Source organism: Lasioglossum baleicum, unplaced genomic scaffold (genome assembly GCF_051020765.1).
Source record: "Lasioglossum baleicum unplaced genomic scaffold, iyLasBale1 scaffold0021, whole genome shotgun sequence".
Classification (NCBI taxonomy): Eukaryota; Metazoa; Arthropoda; class Insecta; order Hymenoptera; family Halictidae; genus Lasioglossum; species Lasioglossum baleicum.
In genome coordinates, this window is record NW_027469081.1 from 2,946,628 (window position 1) to 2,964,091 (window position 17,464).

The 17,464-nt window shown below is 40.7% G+C and overlaps 3 protein-coding genes and 3 non-coding genes across 7 annotated transcripts; 2 read left to right on the forward strand and 4 right to left on the reverse strand.

Annotated features, from left to right (window-relative positions):
- Positions 1-114: 114 nt before the first annotated feature.
- LOC143219110 (RING finger protein 122) lies at positions 115-3,025 on the reverse strand. Its single transcript, XM_076444951.1, has 3 exons — positions 2,607-3,025; positions 1,574-1,736; positions 115-1,487 (listed from the first exon to the last, which is right to left on the reverse strand). The coding sequence occupies exons 1-3, from the start codon at positions 2,780-2,782 to the stop codon at positions 1,452-1,454; spliced, it is 375 nt and encodes a 124-aa protein (XP_076301066.1). The 5' UTR covers positions 2,783-3,025; the 3' UTR covers positions 115-1,451.
- On the reverse strand, positions 2,899-12,031 carry LOC143219103 (uncharacterized). Of its 2 annotated transcripts, none has more exons than XM_076444942.1 (4): positions 11,338-12,031; positions 7,395-7,634; positions 6,815-6,996; positions 2,899-6,544 (listed from the first exon to the last, which is right to left on the reverse strand). In XM_076444942.1, exons 1-4 carry the CDS (start codon positions 11,444-11,446, stop codon positions 6,332-6,334), a joined length of 744 nt encoding a protein of 247 aa, XP_076301057.1. In that variant the 5' UTR covers positions 11,447-12,031; the 3' UTR covers positions 2,899-6,331. The 2 variants fall into 2 exon arrangements, with proteins under 2 accessions (XP_076301057.1, XP_076301056.1); XM_076444941.1 differs by having other exon boundaries at positions 6,815-6,999.
- LOC143219106 (uncharacterized) lies at positions 6,056-17,172 on the forward strand. The gene is made up of 11 exons (XM_076444945.1): positions 6,056-7,356; positions 7,434-7,611; positions 7,691-10,496; positions 10,838-11,006; positions 11,094-11,221; positions 11,291-11,696; positions 11,805-12,836; positions 12,901-12,957; positions 13,054-13,136; positions 13,389-16,552; positions 16,786-17,172. Exons 10-11 carry the CDS (start codon positions 16,349-16,351, stop codon positions 17,170-17,172), a joined length of 591 nt encoding a protein of 196 aa, XP_076301060.1. The 5' UTR covers positions 6,056-7,356; positions 7,434-7,611; positions 7,691-10,496; positions 10,838-11,006; positions 11,094-11,221; positions 11,291-11,696; positions 11,805-12,836; positions 12,901-12,957; positions 13,054-13,136; positions 13,389-16,348.
- Trnam-cau (transfer RNA methionine (anticodon CAU)) lies at positions 7,253-7,325 on the reverse strand. The gene has a single exon. It is a non-coding gene; the product is annotated as a tRNA-Met (tRNA).
- On the forward strand, positions 10,427-10,499 carry Trnar-ccu (transfer RNA arginine (anticodon CCU)). The gene has a single exon. It is a non-coding gene; the product is annotated as a tRNA-Arg (tRNA).
- On the reverse strand, positions 10,921-10,992 carry Trnah-gug (transfer RNA histidin (anticodon GUG)). Its single transcript has one exon. It is a non-coding gene; the product is annotated as a tRNA-His (tRNA).
- Positions 17,173-17,464: the final 292 nt, after the last annotated feature.

Genomic DNA, 17,464 nt, shown 5'->3' on the forward strand with positions numbered 1-17,464 from the left:
CACGTGCAGCGATTTATTGTAAAATTATTCGGTGAAATTTACTTTAAAAAACGGATATATATTTATCATCGATTTGAACATTTCCAACGATATCGATAAATGAAACGCCACTAGTTTAACTTCGTTCACGTATTTTATTTTTTTGTTTTTTTTTTCATACAAAAGCAGTCTAATTTACATTTCTCTTATTTATTCGTGGTGTATGTCGTAAACTGCTGCACAAGCTGATAACAATTTATTCGTTTCAAACATCACACTTTCCAATTAATGTTTAAGAAGTAAGTAAAGCACTTTCATAAAAATTAGTTATTCTTTGTTTTTTCGTTTTCCATTTAAATTTAATGCTATAATATCCTACGAACTATAAGGGATGCCTTTAAGGTAACATGTAGAACCTAATGTCAAGTACTGTGCTGAACATTTGTCAATTTACTTTACGAAAGACGACCGCGATTTAAGAACACTTCCTTAACCCTTAAATACATGACAAAGGAAAAATTTTTTTATAAATTTTTAATGGCGTTTTATTAAAAAAAAAACAACTACCTGTCGCAAGTATAGAACACAATGCATTTGCTAGACATTAATATGTACAATTTACCTATTTATAACAGATTTGAACGGTATGTTGCAGTTTTACGACGACATGCGTTCAAGGGTTAAATGTTATTTTCGAGAGCGGGGTAAGTCCGTCTGTTTTATTCCCAACATAAAACTTGGGACAGTCAATTCATTTTTTTACGCACGCAATTGATTTTTGATGAAATGAGTCGATCACGTAATATCGATATCACTGTTTCGCAGAACTTTTATGACATTTTAGTAAGAACTTATATCTATATTCTAAATTGTATATAGAATTGTTGCAAAATTAATGTTATAAATATGTTAGAACGATAAATACGATACGTAAATAGAATAACAAGACTTTGGAGAACAAGCTGGATCGAACAAATATTTTTGTCACGGGTATTTACATCTTAAATGAATTTTAATGGCATAAAATCCCATTGTCAAAAACTGTTGTGTACTTTATACTCTTTCGCGTTACACGTTACATAGTTCAAACATAATATTGTTACTAAATCACAGCATCAGGCATAACATATATTTATAACCCTGTAATATGTGTTACACGTATCGTATGTACTGCAAAAGACAAGATTTACAGTTTTAAAAAGAAAAACTGTCCTTAATAATTCCATAGCTGCCTGTGAAACAAACTCACATCACATGATTCTTTATGTAAAGTGTTATTTCTTTTATTTCACCTCCGAATTAGAATATTCTCTTATCAAATACTTATTAAACGATGAACTTACAACATTAAAAACTGAATATTCCGTTGCCATACAAATTCGGTTCCTTATCGTGTATATCCCCTTACTCTTTTCGGTAGTACAACAACATCGTACTAATTCGAACGTGTTTTCGTGTCGAGTTTGGCAGTTCTATGTGAATCTACGTCTGCAGTTCGGGCAGGAAGCCTGTAAAGAATTGAAATCAAATCAATTAATCGATATCGTAAATATAACTAGCTCAAAAAATAAACAAGTTTTTATTTAGGAATTACTTGACACGACTTGGCTTTCCATTCCATAATACATTTCTCATGAAAACTATGGTGGCAAGGGTTCAATACAACTTGCACATCTGTTGTCAATAATTCTAGACATATTGAGCATGTTCCTGAAGGTACCCTGCATTCATAAGGGTGCGATCTCCTCCTGATCCAACTGCGAAAAAAAATATACAGTTCAGCGAAGAAGTTCGAAGATGAATTCTGTTATATGTACGCTGGGTATACAAAGTGTTTGTACACCTTTTAAAAATGAATAACTTCTTCCAAAGTGGACCCAACAGCTTGAGTTTACTTGAGATGTTAGAAGGATTAATTGCTAGCTAATGTGTGAATAATTTTTTTCTTAAATTGTTATCAGTTGCAATTGCGAATCTTCGAATTTAAAAATCGCAGATTCTTACAATTTCTTCTATTATCAATCAATTATATTTCATAACAACCTTGATCGATTTCCAGGAAACTTCGTACGTGCAGACATAAACATACATGTTAGAAATTTTTATTACAGGCACAGATAAAAAGTTAAAAAATCGTCACTTTCACTTTTTCCTTCACAATTGCGACCAATAACAATTATTGAAGCTGTTGGGTCGAATTTTAGAAAAGTTATTAGTAGACTGCGGATTCTTTACGTATTTATAGCAAAATTGAGTAGAATGAAATTCAAAATTGTTGGAAAATTGAAAGAATTTGAAAATGCCAATATGTAAATGATTTCTTCTCTATTAAAATCATTAAGTGAAGAAATAACATTCAATTTGGTTTCGATTTCTTGCAGTTGATGCAGTCAAGTTTTATTTTCTATTTAAAAAGTGTATGAATACTTTGTACACCCGCTGTATATTATTAACTGCTTCCAGAGGTTTGTCAATATACAGATATGTATTTAAATGTAAATAGATCTCTGCTGACTGCATCTTCTACGTAACATAACCTCACTTTCGTCTATATAAAATTAATAACGGAAGCGTAGAGCAATCTTACATATATTTTTGCGAGCAACAAATATTTACGAAACACTCACCTATCTCCGTAAGTAGACGGCTCACCCTCATGATACCTGTTCGATGAATTCGATCTTCTTCCACTATGGTGGGCTGAGGTTGTTTGGGGGTCTTCCTCAGAGCCCGGAAAGAAATAGTATAAAACCGTCGCTAGGGTGATGCCGATAAGAACAGCAGCTATGCCTGCGGATGGCATTTTCTGTCCTTGACGCTTAAAATAGTCGTAGAACACTTTGTAACAAATTTATTGAAGTCGAACGTCCCACTCAACTACAGGCACAAGGGATAGCTAACTCATTACAAACATTCGTGTTTATTTAGTCTCGCGATCTACACAGCCACAATGTATCCGGGAATTTACAGGAATTCCCGGGACGATGAAAACATGGAAGAACCGAAGTACATCCGACAGAAGTCGTTGATGGCCCCCTTCGTCAAACATCCGAATGCGCAAAATAAAATACTGTATATACATAGACACTGTTTATGCACTTCACTAGATAGACTACTTCAAAACAACAATGGCGTCGCGGGTATCGATCTCTGATTGGTACATTTCTCTCCGAGCAGGAGTGTACTTACTTGTTCGAAACAAGTGGCGCCGTAAATACTTCGGTGATAGACGAATCACTTTCATTCGTTTGAATTTATAATAATTAGGCTCCGGATCTTTAAAAAAATGACAAGCTTCTGCATCAATTGCAAGACTTTTTTACTAATAATTTCAATGTACTAATCTTTTCAATGTTTCAAATTTCACCTACTCATTTTTGTTATAAATGCATAAAATCCGGACAATCCGGAGTTCAGAAAAAATCATTCTCCTCTCCTCCGATAAATTGCTTGATAACCAAGCAGAATCGAACACTCGTTTTTTCGTAAAATTAATGAGATCTCTTTTTGAATACGCGCTGTGGCACTGCAACTGTGTTCGTTTTATTGTATATGTATATTCACGTATGTACATATGTACGCCAGAGAATATCCTCTCTGTGTATGTGCATACTTTGTCGTTACAGGCTGGCCAACACACACTTTTTACATCGCCTGTAGGCGTAGGAATCTGAAGTCACGTGACTATCCTGCTCGACATTCAAATATCATTCAGCTACAAATGTTTGCAAGCCGATTGTTTTGTTATTACATCATGTTCATTCGATAATTGATTAATTTTTGTAGTCTGAGTCGCGACGGTGTATTTATATATCCACTACATTTTATATGATAATGGGGATTCAAACACGGACTTTGTATTTTCACATCAACCGTGTATAAGTATATAATTATCTACGTGTACAGGGTGAACCACGAATTTTTCACGTAATTATAGCAAACTTTGTAAAAAAAATTAAAAGCGAGTTGATACTTATGATACTTACCGAATTCGTCTTGAAATCCTTTAACGGATAGTCGTAAAAATATTATAGTTGTATGTATTTGCAAAAAATTGAAGGTGACCTTGAAAAATCATGAAAACCCCGTGAAAGCTCTCTTGAAACCATGCTATGTATATCCGCTATCCGATAAAAATATTTTCGATCGCGATTCGTGGTTGTATAACAAATATTCTATTTTATATATAAGCTATCGTTACATAAGAATAAAACCAATTTATTTGTAACGCGTAGATTATTTATTTGTCAACAATTATAAAATAAATACATCATTCAATTATTTACAAATTGACTATATATGTAAGAGAGTAAATGCTCGAATCTAATAACGTAAAATATTTCATGTTTGTCAACGCATCAATCTGCTCTTCGATCTGGGGTAAAGGATAATTTTCGCGAATCAACATCTCATTTAACACCCGATAGTCGACACACATGCGTATTTCTCCGTTTTTTTTCTCACTAATACAATCGGTGACGCATATTCCGAATTACTTGGTCTAATGTATCCCTTCTCTGGTTCAATCGTAGCGTTAATTCTTGTTTTACCGCCAGTTCGGTCGGTCTCTCCGGATGCACGTATTTTTCAATAAATAACTCTTTACATTGTAACATTCGAGTTTATATTGATTTCTTCGGTAAGCTCACACGGGCCTTCTATCGCGATGTTCAATATTTCCGGAACCGCTTCGCTTTCGATCGACGGTCTCGATGACAATTTAAATTTTCCTATCAGTACGTCCCGTCCCAATAATGCCGATACTTTAAACGTATTTTCCTCTACTACAAATATTGGAACGTTTTCTTTAACTTTGCCGTACAGACTAACCCGAGTTTCAATCATCCCTACAATTTTAATCGGCGATTTATTTACTCCCACATAGCTTACTTTACTCACGTCAACCGGAAAAATTTTTTGTTTATCTACAAACCTTTCCTTGATCATGCTAACCGGACTTCCTGTATCTAACTGCGTGTCTATATTTAATACCCGCCGTATTTTCGCATTATCTAATTCAAAAATGACAATCTCACGACATTCCTTCCTCGCTGGTTCCTCGTAGACGTTCGTCACCTCTGGTTGCGTCGTCTCGTTCTCCACCTCCGGCCTCCTGTTCTGCTGGTTCTCTGGACAATCTCTTGCTCGATGCCCCGTTTTGAAGCAGTAGAAGCAGGCTCCTTTCTCGCGTACCGGTCTCTCGCAGTCTCTCGATATGCGTCCGTAACCGTTACAATTACAACACTTTACTGGTTCTTTTACGTCCATCTTTCGCACTCTGTTCTCCTGCCTAAAACTCGTTCCCACACCACTTATACCACTCGAAACACTGTATTCCTTCCGATGCTGGTTTCTTCCTTCTGTTTCCAGAGTGATTCCTTTGAACACCTCCAACAATTCCGCTTTCCTTTTGATTTGTAGCATCTTCGTTCTGGGATGCCCTCGATGGCGAACTCTAAAACCTCCTGTTCGCCAATAAATCGTTCTTTGATCCTGACGTACTCAATTTCTTTCTTAAAATTTCCTTCAGCTCCGCGACCGTATACGTACTCACTCCTCTGAACATTTCCGCACTTCGTTATTTTACTTCGCTCACAAAATATCAACCGATTACCAAATCACGCACTGTTCGACGTACTCCTCAGCTATTACGGTAAAAAATTTTATTTCCGATATTCGAAAACCCGAATAAATCACACTTTACTTTATTTGCGCCGACTCGATTCCACTTCTGATTTGTAAGAGAGTAAATGCTCGAGGAGGATTTGACAATAGTATTTATTTCGACCTTTCAATAGGCTGTCCCGCAAAAGACTGTGGATTCTCCGTACGGCGTTACCCACGAAGCCTCGGCCGATCGTCTTTTATACAACCATTTGTTTAACGGACATGATCGTCCTTCTACACGCGCTGCTCATTTATTTAACAGACATTCCCTTGTTTAACGGACATTCACACACACTCACACATGCATTCCCGTCTCTATCCTACATTTACATATATATATAATGTAGGAAAATTAAAATCCGCCGAAAGGCGTCACGCTGACATTTTCCGAAAGGAAATTATTATTATTTTGCCGTACCGACGTGTGTTTTACGTGCGAATTTCAAATCTCTGAACTCTCGTGACTTGTATATATGTTAAACTTTTACGATCGATGGTTTTGCTAGTGGTGCTAACCTTATGAGCTAATTAGTTCGACGAACAATAAATTAGATGTCGTTTCAGAAACATTTTCTAATCTATAAGTGATGTAAGTATATGTTAGCACAATGCGATGATCTAGAAATAACAGAAACTTTAATCGTTCGATAATAATTCGCCTATAATTGATTCGAATGAGTTGCTTTTAGATCTGACAATCCAGATGAGTCGCCTTAGAATGCGGTGGTGACAATGTAACAGGTGCTATAGAGGTGATCGAACGTTGTATCGATTGTAAAGCTGGCGCCTGTTGTTTAATTAGCATGTGCCGCAGAGATTGTGCTTCCTCGCGAAGCGTAATCACCTGTGCCTTTAAAATTGCGTTCTCGTGCTCCAGCATCGTCGCTCGCAGCGCGATCTGAAAAGTAGCAATGACTTCAAGAACACGCAGACAGTGACTCCCATTAATATTCGGACACTCTAAAAAAAACCACTCTTAAACATTGCAATTGGTCGGAATTGCAATTTAGCAAACCAATTGTTCCAACTTCTCAAAAAAGTTCAAATCGTATGGTCCAAGATTAAAAAGGCTATCGTGTGTCTTTTTAAGAGTGTCCGAATATATTAGTGGGGGTCACTGTAAATTAAAGTACAAATACACAGATGCGTTCTCTAGTCTTTGACTCACGTGATCCTCCCGAATTTTTCGAGCGTCCCGCGACTTTTTCGCGGCCTGATTATTACGTTTGCGTCTTTCGTAATATTTCTCGTCCTTCTGGTCATCCGGAATCGGTTTTTTTTCGCTCCTGGGTCGCCGCGACGAATTCGTGATCCCGTTTGTGCCCAAGAAGTGGCGAGTTACCATGCCACCTGCTTCACCAACAGGTATTTATCCTCGTTAACAATTTCATCATTTCTTTTTATCCGTAATAATAAAAATGGAACAGGCTGACTAAAATGTATAGAAAGAATATTTCGGAAAGAATATATGTACAGACTGCCCGATTCGGTGGTATAAGCCGCAAAAAAAACATTACAGTCGGAAAAAATAATTGTTTATGTACGTTGACGAAATAATAATTCAACGCGTGTATTTTTGTTTCAGGTATAAATGCAAAAAAAAAATTGCTCCGGGTGAGGATCGAACTCACGACCTTAAGATTATGAGACTTACGCGCTGCCATCTGCGCTACCGAAGCGTTGAATGCGAGGCTTTTTCAACATCAATAAGTAGTTTGTTATACCGATGGATTTATTGATTAACTTACCAGCGTTGACATTCGAAAACGTTTGCGGTACGCTTATAGATTGCATCAACGGCGGCACGTTCGATAAAAACGGAGGTGGAAGCAAGGAACCCGGAAGAGAAAAGCTCGCAGACAACGTTGGAGATGATAATGGCGATGGTGTCCGACCAATCGCTGTGTCCCTTGCACCGGAGCTTGATAAAATATCAGGCTCTCTCAAATTATAGTCCCTGGAACTGTACGGCTCGTATCTGCACAACTCTGTCAATTAGAAATGATTATTTGCATCTCATAAAACATTATTGTTTATTCTTCAGAGAAGGGAAACTGACGAAGCCTGTTGAAAATTCCTGCACATCCCGGAAATGGGTGGTTCCTGAGACCATTTCAAGCGACATTTTCCTTTGCAAAAATGTTATCCTCGGCTTTGTTTAGGAGTTATTAACGAAAAACACGGACCAATCAGAGCGCGACCTAGACGCGAGTTGGCGTTGGCACAGTCGGCCAATAGACAGTTGGCGCGCCGGGTAAGGCGGTAATAAACAGTAACAAATAAACGGGACACGGATCATAAGCATATTGTACACTCGTTATTCGTGTGCTTAGCCGTGCAAAATTTGTAGGAAGATGAGATCAGCGAGATTTCTTGTAGCATAACTACATTCGTGTGTTTTCTTCACTTTCCTATTTCAGAGCGTGTCTGTCATGTTTGCTACGCAGTTCATCCTCAGTATGCAAAATGATCCGGCATCTGCTCGGCAGCACGAAGGCAGCTAGGTCCTGGATTCTGCCTTGCTGTAAGAGGACAGCACGGTGCTGCCCTGTGTAACGGCAATGAATGTAATTAAATTTCTCAGGGGAGTATGGTGGGATAGTGGCTCGGGAACATTACTTCGCTCATTAGGTCTATGTAGAGTGGATTATGCCACTTTTATATACTTCCCAGAAAGTAAAACATTCAGAGTACAGCGATAAGGTTAGCATTGGGTTTTAGGAATAGTACACCTTTAGGAGTTATGCTGGCTGAGTCTGGACTCCTGTCACTACAGGAAAGGGCTGAATATTTGGGAAAGATGTATTTTTGTAAAATCTCATTTATTTAATAGTCTGATGGGGAAAAATGATATGCTTCTCAACTTTGATAATAGGATATTTAATCCTATATATACAATATGAAAAATAAATTTTTAGATACGTTTGCTAGAAGCTTTAAAGAAATTTCAGAAGTTAGAGATTTAATATATAAGACTGAAGGGTATCGGTGCATGGCAATAGATTATAAGGCAGTATATTTAGAAACAGAATACAATTTAGAATTAGGTAAACAACTACAGAATTCACAAGTAATAGGGTATGACTTTTCATGTATATTGAATATTGGATAAGTATTTTGCGGACTATATTGAGATATATACGGATGGGTCCAAAAAGAAGGAGAATATATCTACAGGAGTGTGTATGTTTTGCCCAAGTATGAAATATGAATATAAAGTAGGACTTAATAAGATTATGTCAGTGTTTACGGCAGAGTGTGTAGCCCTACTGAAGGCGGTAGAATTAGCTCAGTTAAATTGTGAGAGATCCTATGTAATATGTTCTGATTCTCTAAGTGCGTTACAAAGCTTGAAATGTTTAAATATAGGCGTTAAATATAATAGTTATTTAATAGAAATTAAGACTATAGATTAAGACAATTCAATTATGAAACAACTAATAATGGCAAGATTGTATTCTTATGGGTATCAGCGCATAAGGGTATTATATAGGCAATGAGAAGGTGGACATTTTAGCCAAAGAAGCTACCCTAATGGAGAGTGATAATAATTTTAAGGTACCTTATACAGACTTTAAGGAAAGTTTTAAAGAGGATATGTGGAAAGGAACGAATAAGATCCTAGAGAATATTTTTGTATCTAAAGGTAGAGCCTATTTTAATAACTTTTATGAACCAAGAAAGAAACCATGGTTTTATAAGTTAAATTTACCAAGAGAAATGATAGTGAGATTTACAAGACTCAGGAGTTATCATTATAATTCTAAAGAAAATCTGACCAAAATTGGGTATATCAGTTGTGAATGTTTACATCCGAGTCAGGATGCTAACCATTTATTATGGAATTGCCCATCATATTACAAGCAAAGAGAGGAGATCTTGACGAAACTTAAAGTATTAAAGTGGGCTTCGTCTTATGGCATTTACAATTTCCTTAAATGTCTTAACATTAATATCTAACATGTATCTATGGGCCAATAATGGCCTAAAATGTTATTAATAAAAAAAAACGGCATTCGTCACATTAGTGCGATCGTGCTGCCCTCTTACGGCAAGGCAGAATCTAGGACCGAGCTGCCTTCGTGCTGCCGTGCAGACGCTGCCAGCAGAATACCATGCAGCTGCGTCAGAATAAGTATGTGCTCGACAGAATCGAGCAGATTCCGAGCATCCTATGCTTCGAGCAGCTTCGAGCGTCGTTCTGAGAGCATAATGCCCCGCCATCTGCTCGCCAGGCTGTGCTCGATATCTGCTCGAGGCAGGTTTGGCTGACTGGGATCGGTAATGACGGTGAGAAACTCGATGGTTACAAAAATGCAAAAATGTTACTCTCACGTAAGCTCGTATTTGCGAGGCTGCGTCAGCTAATTTAAATTTGAATAGCGTGCCGCAAAAGTCCAATTCTTATTATTTAATTGGGCACAGACACACCCAGTCAGCCAGGCCTGCCCGAGCAGAAATCGAGCCCAGGATTCTGCACGGTCCAGCCACGGCAGACGCTGATGCCCCGTCTTTCTGCCGGCAGAATGCGCTACTTATGCGCGCACAGCTGCCCGTCCAAAATCGAGCACGTTTGCTTACTGGGCCACAAACATATTCCACAAGGAAGTGCTGCAAGACTTTTCCACCTCTATTGACACAAGGAACGTTGAATTTTATATTACGCCATTTAATCGGTTTCATTATATTTGAATGTGTGCTATAGCTGCAAAATAGTATATTGTTTTTGTATTGTGACAGAGCTGGATTGGATTCATTTTGAAGATGCTGAGTACCAACCGCCCCTGTGGCCTAATGGATAAGGCATCGGTCTCCTAAACCGGGGATTGTGGGTTCGAGTCCCACCAGGGGTAATCGATTCATTTTTTATTTTTGCTATTCCCAGTATATTCATTATGCTATCCTTATAATTCGTCGTTAAACGAAAACGACGAACTCGATGTATCTAATGAAAAGAAAATTGTCCAAGTTCGAAACTATTTACACACGCACATTTTCAACGTTTTATAGGAAACAGTCATTTGTTTTGAACTCTGTATACTTGTTTGATTAGTACGATCTGTAGTTCCGATAGTGATTATCAATTATATTATAGAATAGAAATGATGCCGAATTGAAAATCTTGGTACGAAGATATAAAGATATTAATTAAAATGATAAAATAATAAATTATTGTCATTGCATATTCTAGATAGATGTGGCAGAGGTAGGCGGTTGATGAAAAAAGTTTAAAAAAAATAAACCTCCACCGTGACAATGTGTCAAATTGCACATTGCCGTGACCAGGATTCGAACCTGGGTTACTACGGCCACAACGTAGGGTCCTAACCACTAGACGATCACGGCTACTGGAGGATTCGGTAAGAACTTGGAAATCGGCTAACATCGATGTTCGCATCGACCAACTTGTTCACTTGACCGTGACTTTAGGAATCTGTATCGCGTAGGTACATACTTACAACTTAAACGAGAAGTATAAAACTTCGTAGTAGAAAACAAATATAAAATTGAGGCTCTATCGACAAGTAGACTGCGGATTTGATGTACTTATGACAAAAACGAGTAGATGAAACAGGTACACATAGGAGTTTTACTCTAATAAACGCGTAATATTTGCAGTCTAATAACAAATATATAATTTCAGATGAAATAATATAAAACGTGGAATCGTTGAATGATTTTGTAAATTACCTGAGGACGGCGCGAACAGGCTGTAACTTCTCAAGAGATGTAACGCGGAAAACGCGCTGGAAACTGTGCTTCCACTGCAGATCGTTCTTGCTGGTGCGTGGGAGGTCATTCCTTCTGGAGTCCTCTGATATCTCTGGACACTGATAGATTCACGAAATTCCGAACAATATCCATAAAATAGAAACAACCAACTAATATGCGGTAGAGATGTTCCTCAAACTGTCCATTTATTGGCGAAAACATGAAACCATCCTTTCGATTTTAAAGTATCTTGAGAAGTTGCTGGATGATCTTGAAGAATGTCTGACTCCATTTCATCCTGATCTTGATCCAGTTATTGAAACGAGTCGAACAAAATCGTTGGTAACATAAGACTGCGAAGTCTTCTATCGTTGTATTTACTTTCTTTGTCCGTTTTATAATGTCAGAAATGATAAGCTCGATTTCAACGGTATTGTACGATGCAGGTATCAAAGAAGTTTCGAAGAAGGTTGTGTCTTCAGCTACGTTCTTCGAAGTAGAGTAGAAGTTATCTACGCGTCGGTGTTCCCGGAGCCTGTTGACGTTTCGCGTCACGTGCTGCTTTACCGCATACCTCGCCACCAGAAGAATTTCCAATTCGTCGTCGCAAGGGGTGATTCCCGCCCCTCGGTGCATGCGCAACGCCGTGTAGAACGGTTGTTCCGCCCCTGGAGCATTAGGGGCGAGCAACCGTGCCGAGTTTCAAGTGGTCAACGAAGGCAAAAGCCAGCCGGACTGACCAATCCCGGGGAATAGCAATTGTTCACCCCTAAGCGTATCACGACCCTAATCTGCCACCCGTTGCGATAACAGGTCGCCCGGCTTCTCGCGTCTTGCATGGCTGAATGACCGAAGATTATGATCAGTGAAAATCGTTCCAGAACCCTTTGAAACTTTTTTTCCGAACGGAGGTTCCTTTTTTCCAGAAGAATATTTTTAAAAATCCACGTCCACGATGATCAAAAGATGAACCAAAAGCTTAATTGTTCTTTAACGGTAAATGGTAATTGATTCTCGTGCAACAATCTTTGCTTATTCGTATTTATAATTCCATACGCAAGGGCGTTCCACCCCGTGAAACGGAAAGCTACGTGTGTCTAATGTCTCTGGGACAATCGGCAGCTGACACGTTGCTACCGCCCACAAATGTTTAATGGGTCGGTAATTATTATGAAGTAAATTAGACGACGACGGCCAACACTGAAGGGGGGGTTGCAACATTGATGAGAACCCGCACGGACTTGGAATTGTTTTTAGTCTACCTTATCAATGTTGCAGTCCCGTTTGTTCCGTCCAAGCTTTTAATTAACGACCCAACGATCGATTGCTTTACGATGTAGACGAACCTCCTGCAACACGGTGCAAGAACAACAACAACAACAACGTTCAAATCGACGATACAATATTCAGGGAAATTTCTCGGTATCTACCATACCCCGGCGGACTCGATCAAAGTTCCAAGCAAAACGAAACGCTAGGTAATATTTCTGATTTATACTTAAAGTTTGAAGAAATTACATATCTGCAATTATACACGGAAAGTTTCCAGGTACGACAGAGATTTACGATGCTGCATGTCCCGTTTCGTAGCAATTCGAAGTATGTATATCGCCAGTTCAAATTTAAGCTGACGGGAGTGCGCGAGCATCGCAGGTTAAATAACGCCATTTGTTATCGTAATATCTAATTTGGTAGTGAAGGGTGATGCGCCTCTGCCATGTGGCCGAAATCTCACGAGGCCGCAGTACAGGTGTCTTAGGAACAACAGTTAGCTGCCGGTAAGTTCGGCAGGTGTGCCGCAACAAGAAACGATACGAATGATCTCTCGACAAATATTTCACTCGCGATCTTCCCACGCTACGTACAACGATAAACAAAAACGCGTTCTTTTAAATAACAATCTCAAAGGAAATTTCTTAGATCACGTCGCTGAGAGCATAAAAATAATCCCGGGTAGTTCCCCGGGAGTTCTTGCGCGAAGCGTTTATCATTTCGATTTGATGCCGGTGTAATGTAATTCAACGTTTCAGGGCTTATCGGAAGCAGCTATTTTCTCGCGGAGTAATTACGCGCCGGCAACGGCCGTTAGATCGTAGATCGTAAAAGGATTGAGTAAACCGGTGGCGGGATTGCTCGATCGAGCGTCCTTCCTCTAGGAAGGGGGCGAGAGCAATCATCAAGATTGTCCCGACATTACGAGCGGCGTTCTCGTCGCTTCGTTGGACGCTCGTTATCATTATGTGGCTAGGATTCGTGATAGCGAATGCCACCCCCGTGATCGCTCGGCCTCGGCGTTCTCTTGCTTGGTCTGCTCGTGCGAACCCGAACACCTGTCCGCGACCATCGGGTAACGTGACATCACGTCATGTGACCTGCTGAGCCCCGTAAACCCCTTGAGCACCCGTGAGGAGCCGCGACCTCGCGGCTAATCCGCCTAATCGCTGTCCTGGAAACGACGGGTTCTGCACACCCGAACGAGATTGTCCGATGGCGCATGGCGGCCCGCCATCGAGTTCTGCGCCCTTCTCTCTCTTTTTATGCGCTGTTACTTGGAGCTGGGTCAGCCGAGGTAAACGCATCGTCATTATTATCATTATTGGACACCCGATTTTTTATGCATTTGTGACAAAAATGAGCGAATGTAATTTAAAAACACTACAAACATTAGAAGAGCTAGAAGGATGAAAATAATTTTCTATTTTACTCCAGAGTTTTTTTTTTGCTGCAATTCAGAGAGTCTAATCATTATTATATCCTCTCTTCAACAATTCAGAGCGGAAAACACTGTAACAGTCTGGCAAATAGGCGCATTATGTCTTCTCGATTGTGACGATCCACGATCAAGACCCAAAGAAATCCTCGAAAGGTCGGAATTCATCCGAAGATTTGCAGTTCTGCCTCAACAAGTATTCCGCTCGGCGCGGCGGAACTTCCGTTCTTCGTATGCAAGGCGAATCAACACGAACAACGAGTGTCACGCACAACACCGTGTCCTACACCGGTGAACGACAGGGTGGCGAGGGGGTCGCGTGTCTACCCCTTAATTTTATCCTACGTCCCGGTTCACCTCCTTCGCGTAGCTTCCTTTCACCCTTGCAAACGGAGTCACGAATCGCGACGCCCGGTTGTTTCACAACACGAGCAAAGTTATCTCATCAAGTCGTCACGAGGACGCGCCTCGACCCCCCTGCCTGCAGCCCGTTCGCAGCCCCGTTTGCGCCCTGGCCGCCCTGCGTTGCAAAAGACGCGATTAAACTTTTTCTTGTTTCGCCGCTCGCCTATCTACGGTCTCGCCTCACCCTCTTAGGGGTACGTTCGGTGTCAGGTGTACCGATTAGCGGTTTTCTTCCTCTGTTACCTCGTTTCCGCTTTCTCCCCTCCTGTCCACGAGGACAATCGTTCTCTTCTTCTTTGTCCCATTTATAACTTCCTTAGAATTGTTCGATCAAGCCTTACAATTGTTCATTGTATCTCGTGTGCTAACGCTACAGGGACGATGATGCTGAACAACTTGAAGCCTCAATGAACAATCTTACGTCGTCGTAAAAGTATCCAAATCTCTTACGCGTTTGCGTAAAAAAAAATGTATATTTAATGTAAATTTTCTTGTTGCTCAAGTTCTTTTTCAGACTACGTGGGAGAATAAAAGGAACTGCACGAAGTAGAACGCGCTCAGACGATTTCCCGACTTTTCCTCTTTTTTTCGCTCGCGTTTCGGAGATGTAGTTGTTTCGCGTACGATAAGAACGACGAGCCAAAAATTGCCTTGACGAGTGCGGATAAGAACCGTGCCGGCGCGGTATGCCACAATTTGCCGACAGCCTGGGAACCGAAGGGTTGTGCATGCCTTCCACACCGTACACGGGACCAAACAGCCTAAATGATTAAGTTTTAGGTGTTGAAGAATCGCTGTTCCAATTAATCCACTTCGGGACCGACGAATTTGTATTTAGTTCGAGCGTGAAGGCGAAGGTCGCGAGGGTTCGCTGCGTAAAAATCAACTGTTTGTAATTGTGATTATCTATTTCGTGTGCAAGCAAGGACTTCTTTTAATTTTGTCTTTCTTAATTACTTTCACGGGTCAAGATCCGCTGAAATGTGCCCGTCATCGCTCGAATTTCTGGAGAGACCACTGGAAAGAGCGGGACAACGCGTTCGAGGGAAATGAAAGAGGAGAATGGTACATACATATATTGGAATATGGAAAGTTCAAATTTCAGCGTGTACTCCGCGAACAGAAAGAAAGCAATATTGTCGATCGATGTGGGACACCGTGTAATTTTATTCTAATATCGTTGAATCGGTATTAAGAATGCCGGTGGTCGGATGATTGCCAGCAATTAGCAGAGAGAGAGCCACGTTCGAGACGCGCACCGTCCATTGGAAAAGAGCGAGAACGCTTCCGTGTGCGGACATCGTCCAGCGGTTGGCTCTGATTAATATTTTACGCAAACAGGTTCCCCCGTCCCACGATTAGAAGCTCCTCCTATATTTTTTTCTCGCCGCCTCAACACACCGCCCCCTGACCGCCTGGTGCCAGCGTTATTTCAATTGCAAATCGATAGAGCCGCGCGGTAAACACAGTCACAGACCGAAAACTTCCCGAGCTCATGTAATAACATGAAGGCGAGATGTTGCCGATAGGCTCTTAACAAATAGGCCGATCTAGCCCGTCGATCCAACACGTCCGCGACCGTGTTCGATAACGACAAACGCGTGATAAATGTGGATCTATGAATCCTGAAGAATAGCGATTTTTCAAAATGTTTCCGACGATATGTAATCGATTACTGATTACAGGAATGAAGAAGATAAAACGTTCCCGCGAATTGTGCGAAGAACTAGAACGGAACTGTTGATCTATTTTCGTATGCGAAGATAAATATGATTTTATTATTTTACTATCAACGAGAAGTTCAATGATGACGAATAGATTTCAATAGTCCAATTCTTGAACCGTGCACGAGTTCACATCGATGTATCATTGCAGATGGTAGTCTGCAGATTCACGCGACTCCCAGCAAACAGAGAAATTGTTCGAAGTTCCGTCAATTTCAAATGGATCATGGAGAACTCTAGACGCAGAGGATTGTCGGACGCAGAGTCGACGAAGATGCTCGACCAAATCCTCGAAGAGGACAAAGAAGCTCAAGACGAAGAAACATCAATACCTTGTCCATCGTACACGGAAAAAGTTAATCCGATCAAAATGCAATTAGCCTACCAATTCTGCAATGGTATTCTGTTTCCTCGATAAATACTATTCAAAGGAAACCTCGCGATTTGCAATCAATTCGAAATTGTGCTGGGGTCACGAGGACAGGGTGTACCATTGCAGAGTGACGTCGTTTCCGGTTGGCGTTGCGCTCGCGTTTCTTGGAAAGACAGGCGTGATCATGATTTTTATTGGATAATTAATGTTTGCAGAGAGTTTGCGATTGCATGCGAATCGCGGAGCACTCGTCGAGATTCTCGTTGAGGGTGATGGAGGCGATGCGATCGTTGCAGCAGGCGGAGGATGCGTTTCTGCCGTCGTGCACCGTCGAGGATATAGTGGGTTATATCGTGGAGAATTATCGCGACGACGGTGACCTTTGCGCTCAAGTGCGGACCGCGCTGAAACAGGTCTGTTCCCAAGGGTTAGTTCTACGTCAGCCGAAGCGGCGAAACAACACAGAACACAGCACGCGTTGCAGGCGAAAATGTGTCTCGCGTGAGACACGATCGCGTTTCAAGGCAACTGCAAACCGTTTATCTCATTCGAAGACCCCGTGCATCTATCGACCGATTTCCGCCTGCGGTTCACCCTGTTAATTGTAACGCCTTCCTCTGCTGATGCGGCCGTGTTACCTCAAACTCATCTTTCTCCTTACCTTGAACACATTCTTTCAATGCTTCTTCTATTTTAAGGGGGTAGACTCGTTTTTCCAGGATTGCAAAGGTGAGGGATGCGCCTTCTCATTTCTCGATAATACAAAGATGGAGGTTTTCAATAGCCAAAAGCGTTAGACGGGTAATTTGCATTATTCGGAAGCACACAGCTGCGCGTGTAGCTATTTTCATAAAGCTGCGACAGCGACATGCTTCCGAATAATGCAAATTACGC

What these genes read in the sequence shown, in the direction of transcription:
- LOC143219110 (XM_076444951.1), bottom strand. Translation starts at nt 2,782, where the DNA reads ATGCCATCCGCAGGCATAGCTGCTGTTCTTATCGGCATCACCCTAGCG. An exon ending in CCGTCTACTTACGGAGATAG is followed by an intron (nt 1,737 to 2,606) that starts GTGAGTGTTTCG and finishes TTTTTTTCGCAG; the next exon opens with TTGGATCAGGAGGAGATCGC. An exon ending in GGAAAGCCAAGTCGTGTCAA is followed by an intron (nt 1,488 to 1,573) that starts GTAATTCCTAAA and finishes AATTCTTTACAG; the next exon opens with GCTTCCTGCCCGAACTGCAG.
- LOC143219103 (XM_076444941.1), bottom strand. Translation starts at nt 11,446, where the DNA reads ATGACCTCCCACGCACCAGCAAGAACGATCTGCAGTGGAAGCACAGTT. An exon ending in CCTGTTCGCGCCGTCCTCAG is followed by an intron (nt 7,635 to 11,337) that starts GTAATTTACAAA and finishes TCTAATTGACAG; the next exon opens with AGTTGTGCAGATACGAGCCG. An exon ending in GTTTTCGAATGTCAACGCTG is followed by an intron (nt 7,000 to 7,394) that starts GTAAGTTAATCA and finishes CTGTTGGTGAAG; the next exon opens with CAGGTGGCATGGTAACTCGC.
- LOC143219106 (XM_076444945.1), top strand. Translation starts at nt 16,349, where the DNA reads ATGGTAGTCTGCAGATTCACGCGACTCCCAGCAAACAGAGAAATTGTT. An exon ending in GTCCATCGTACACGGAAAAA is followed by an intron (nt 16,553 to 16,785) that starts GTTAATCCGATC and finishes TAATGTTTGCAG; the next exon opens with AGAGTTTGCGATTGCATGCG.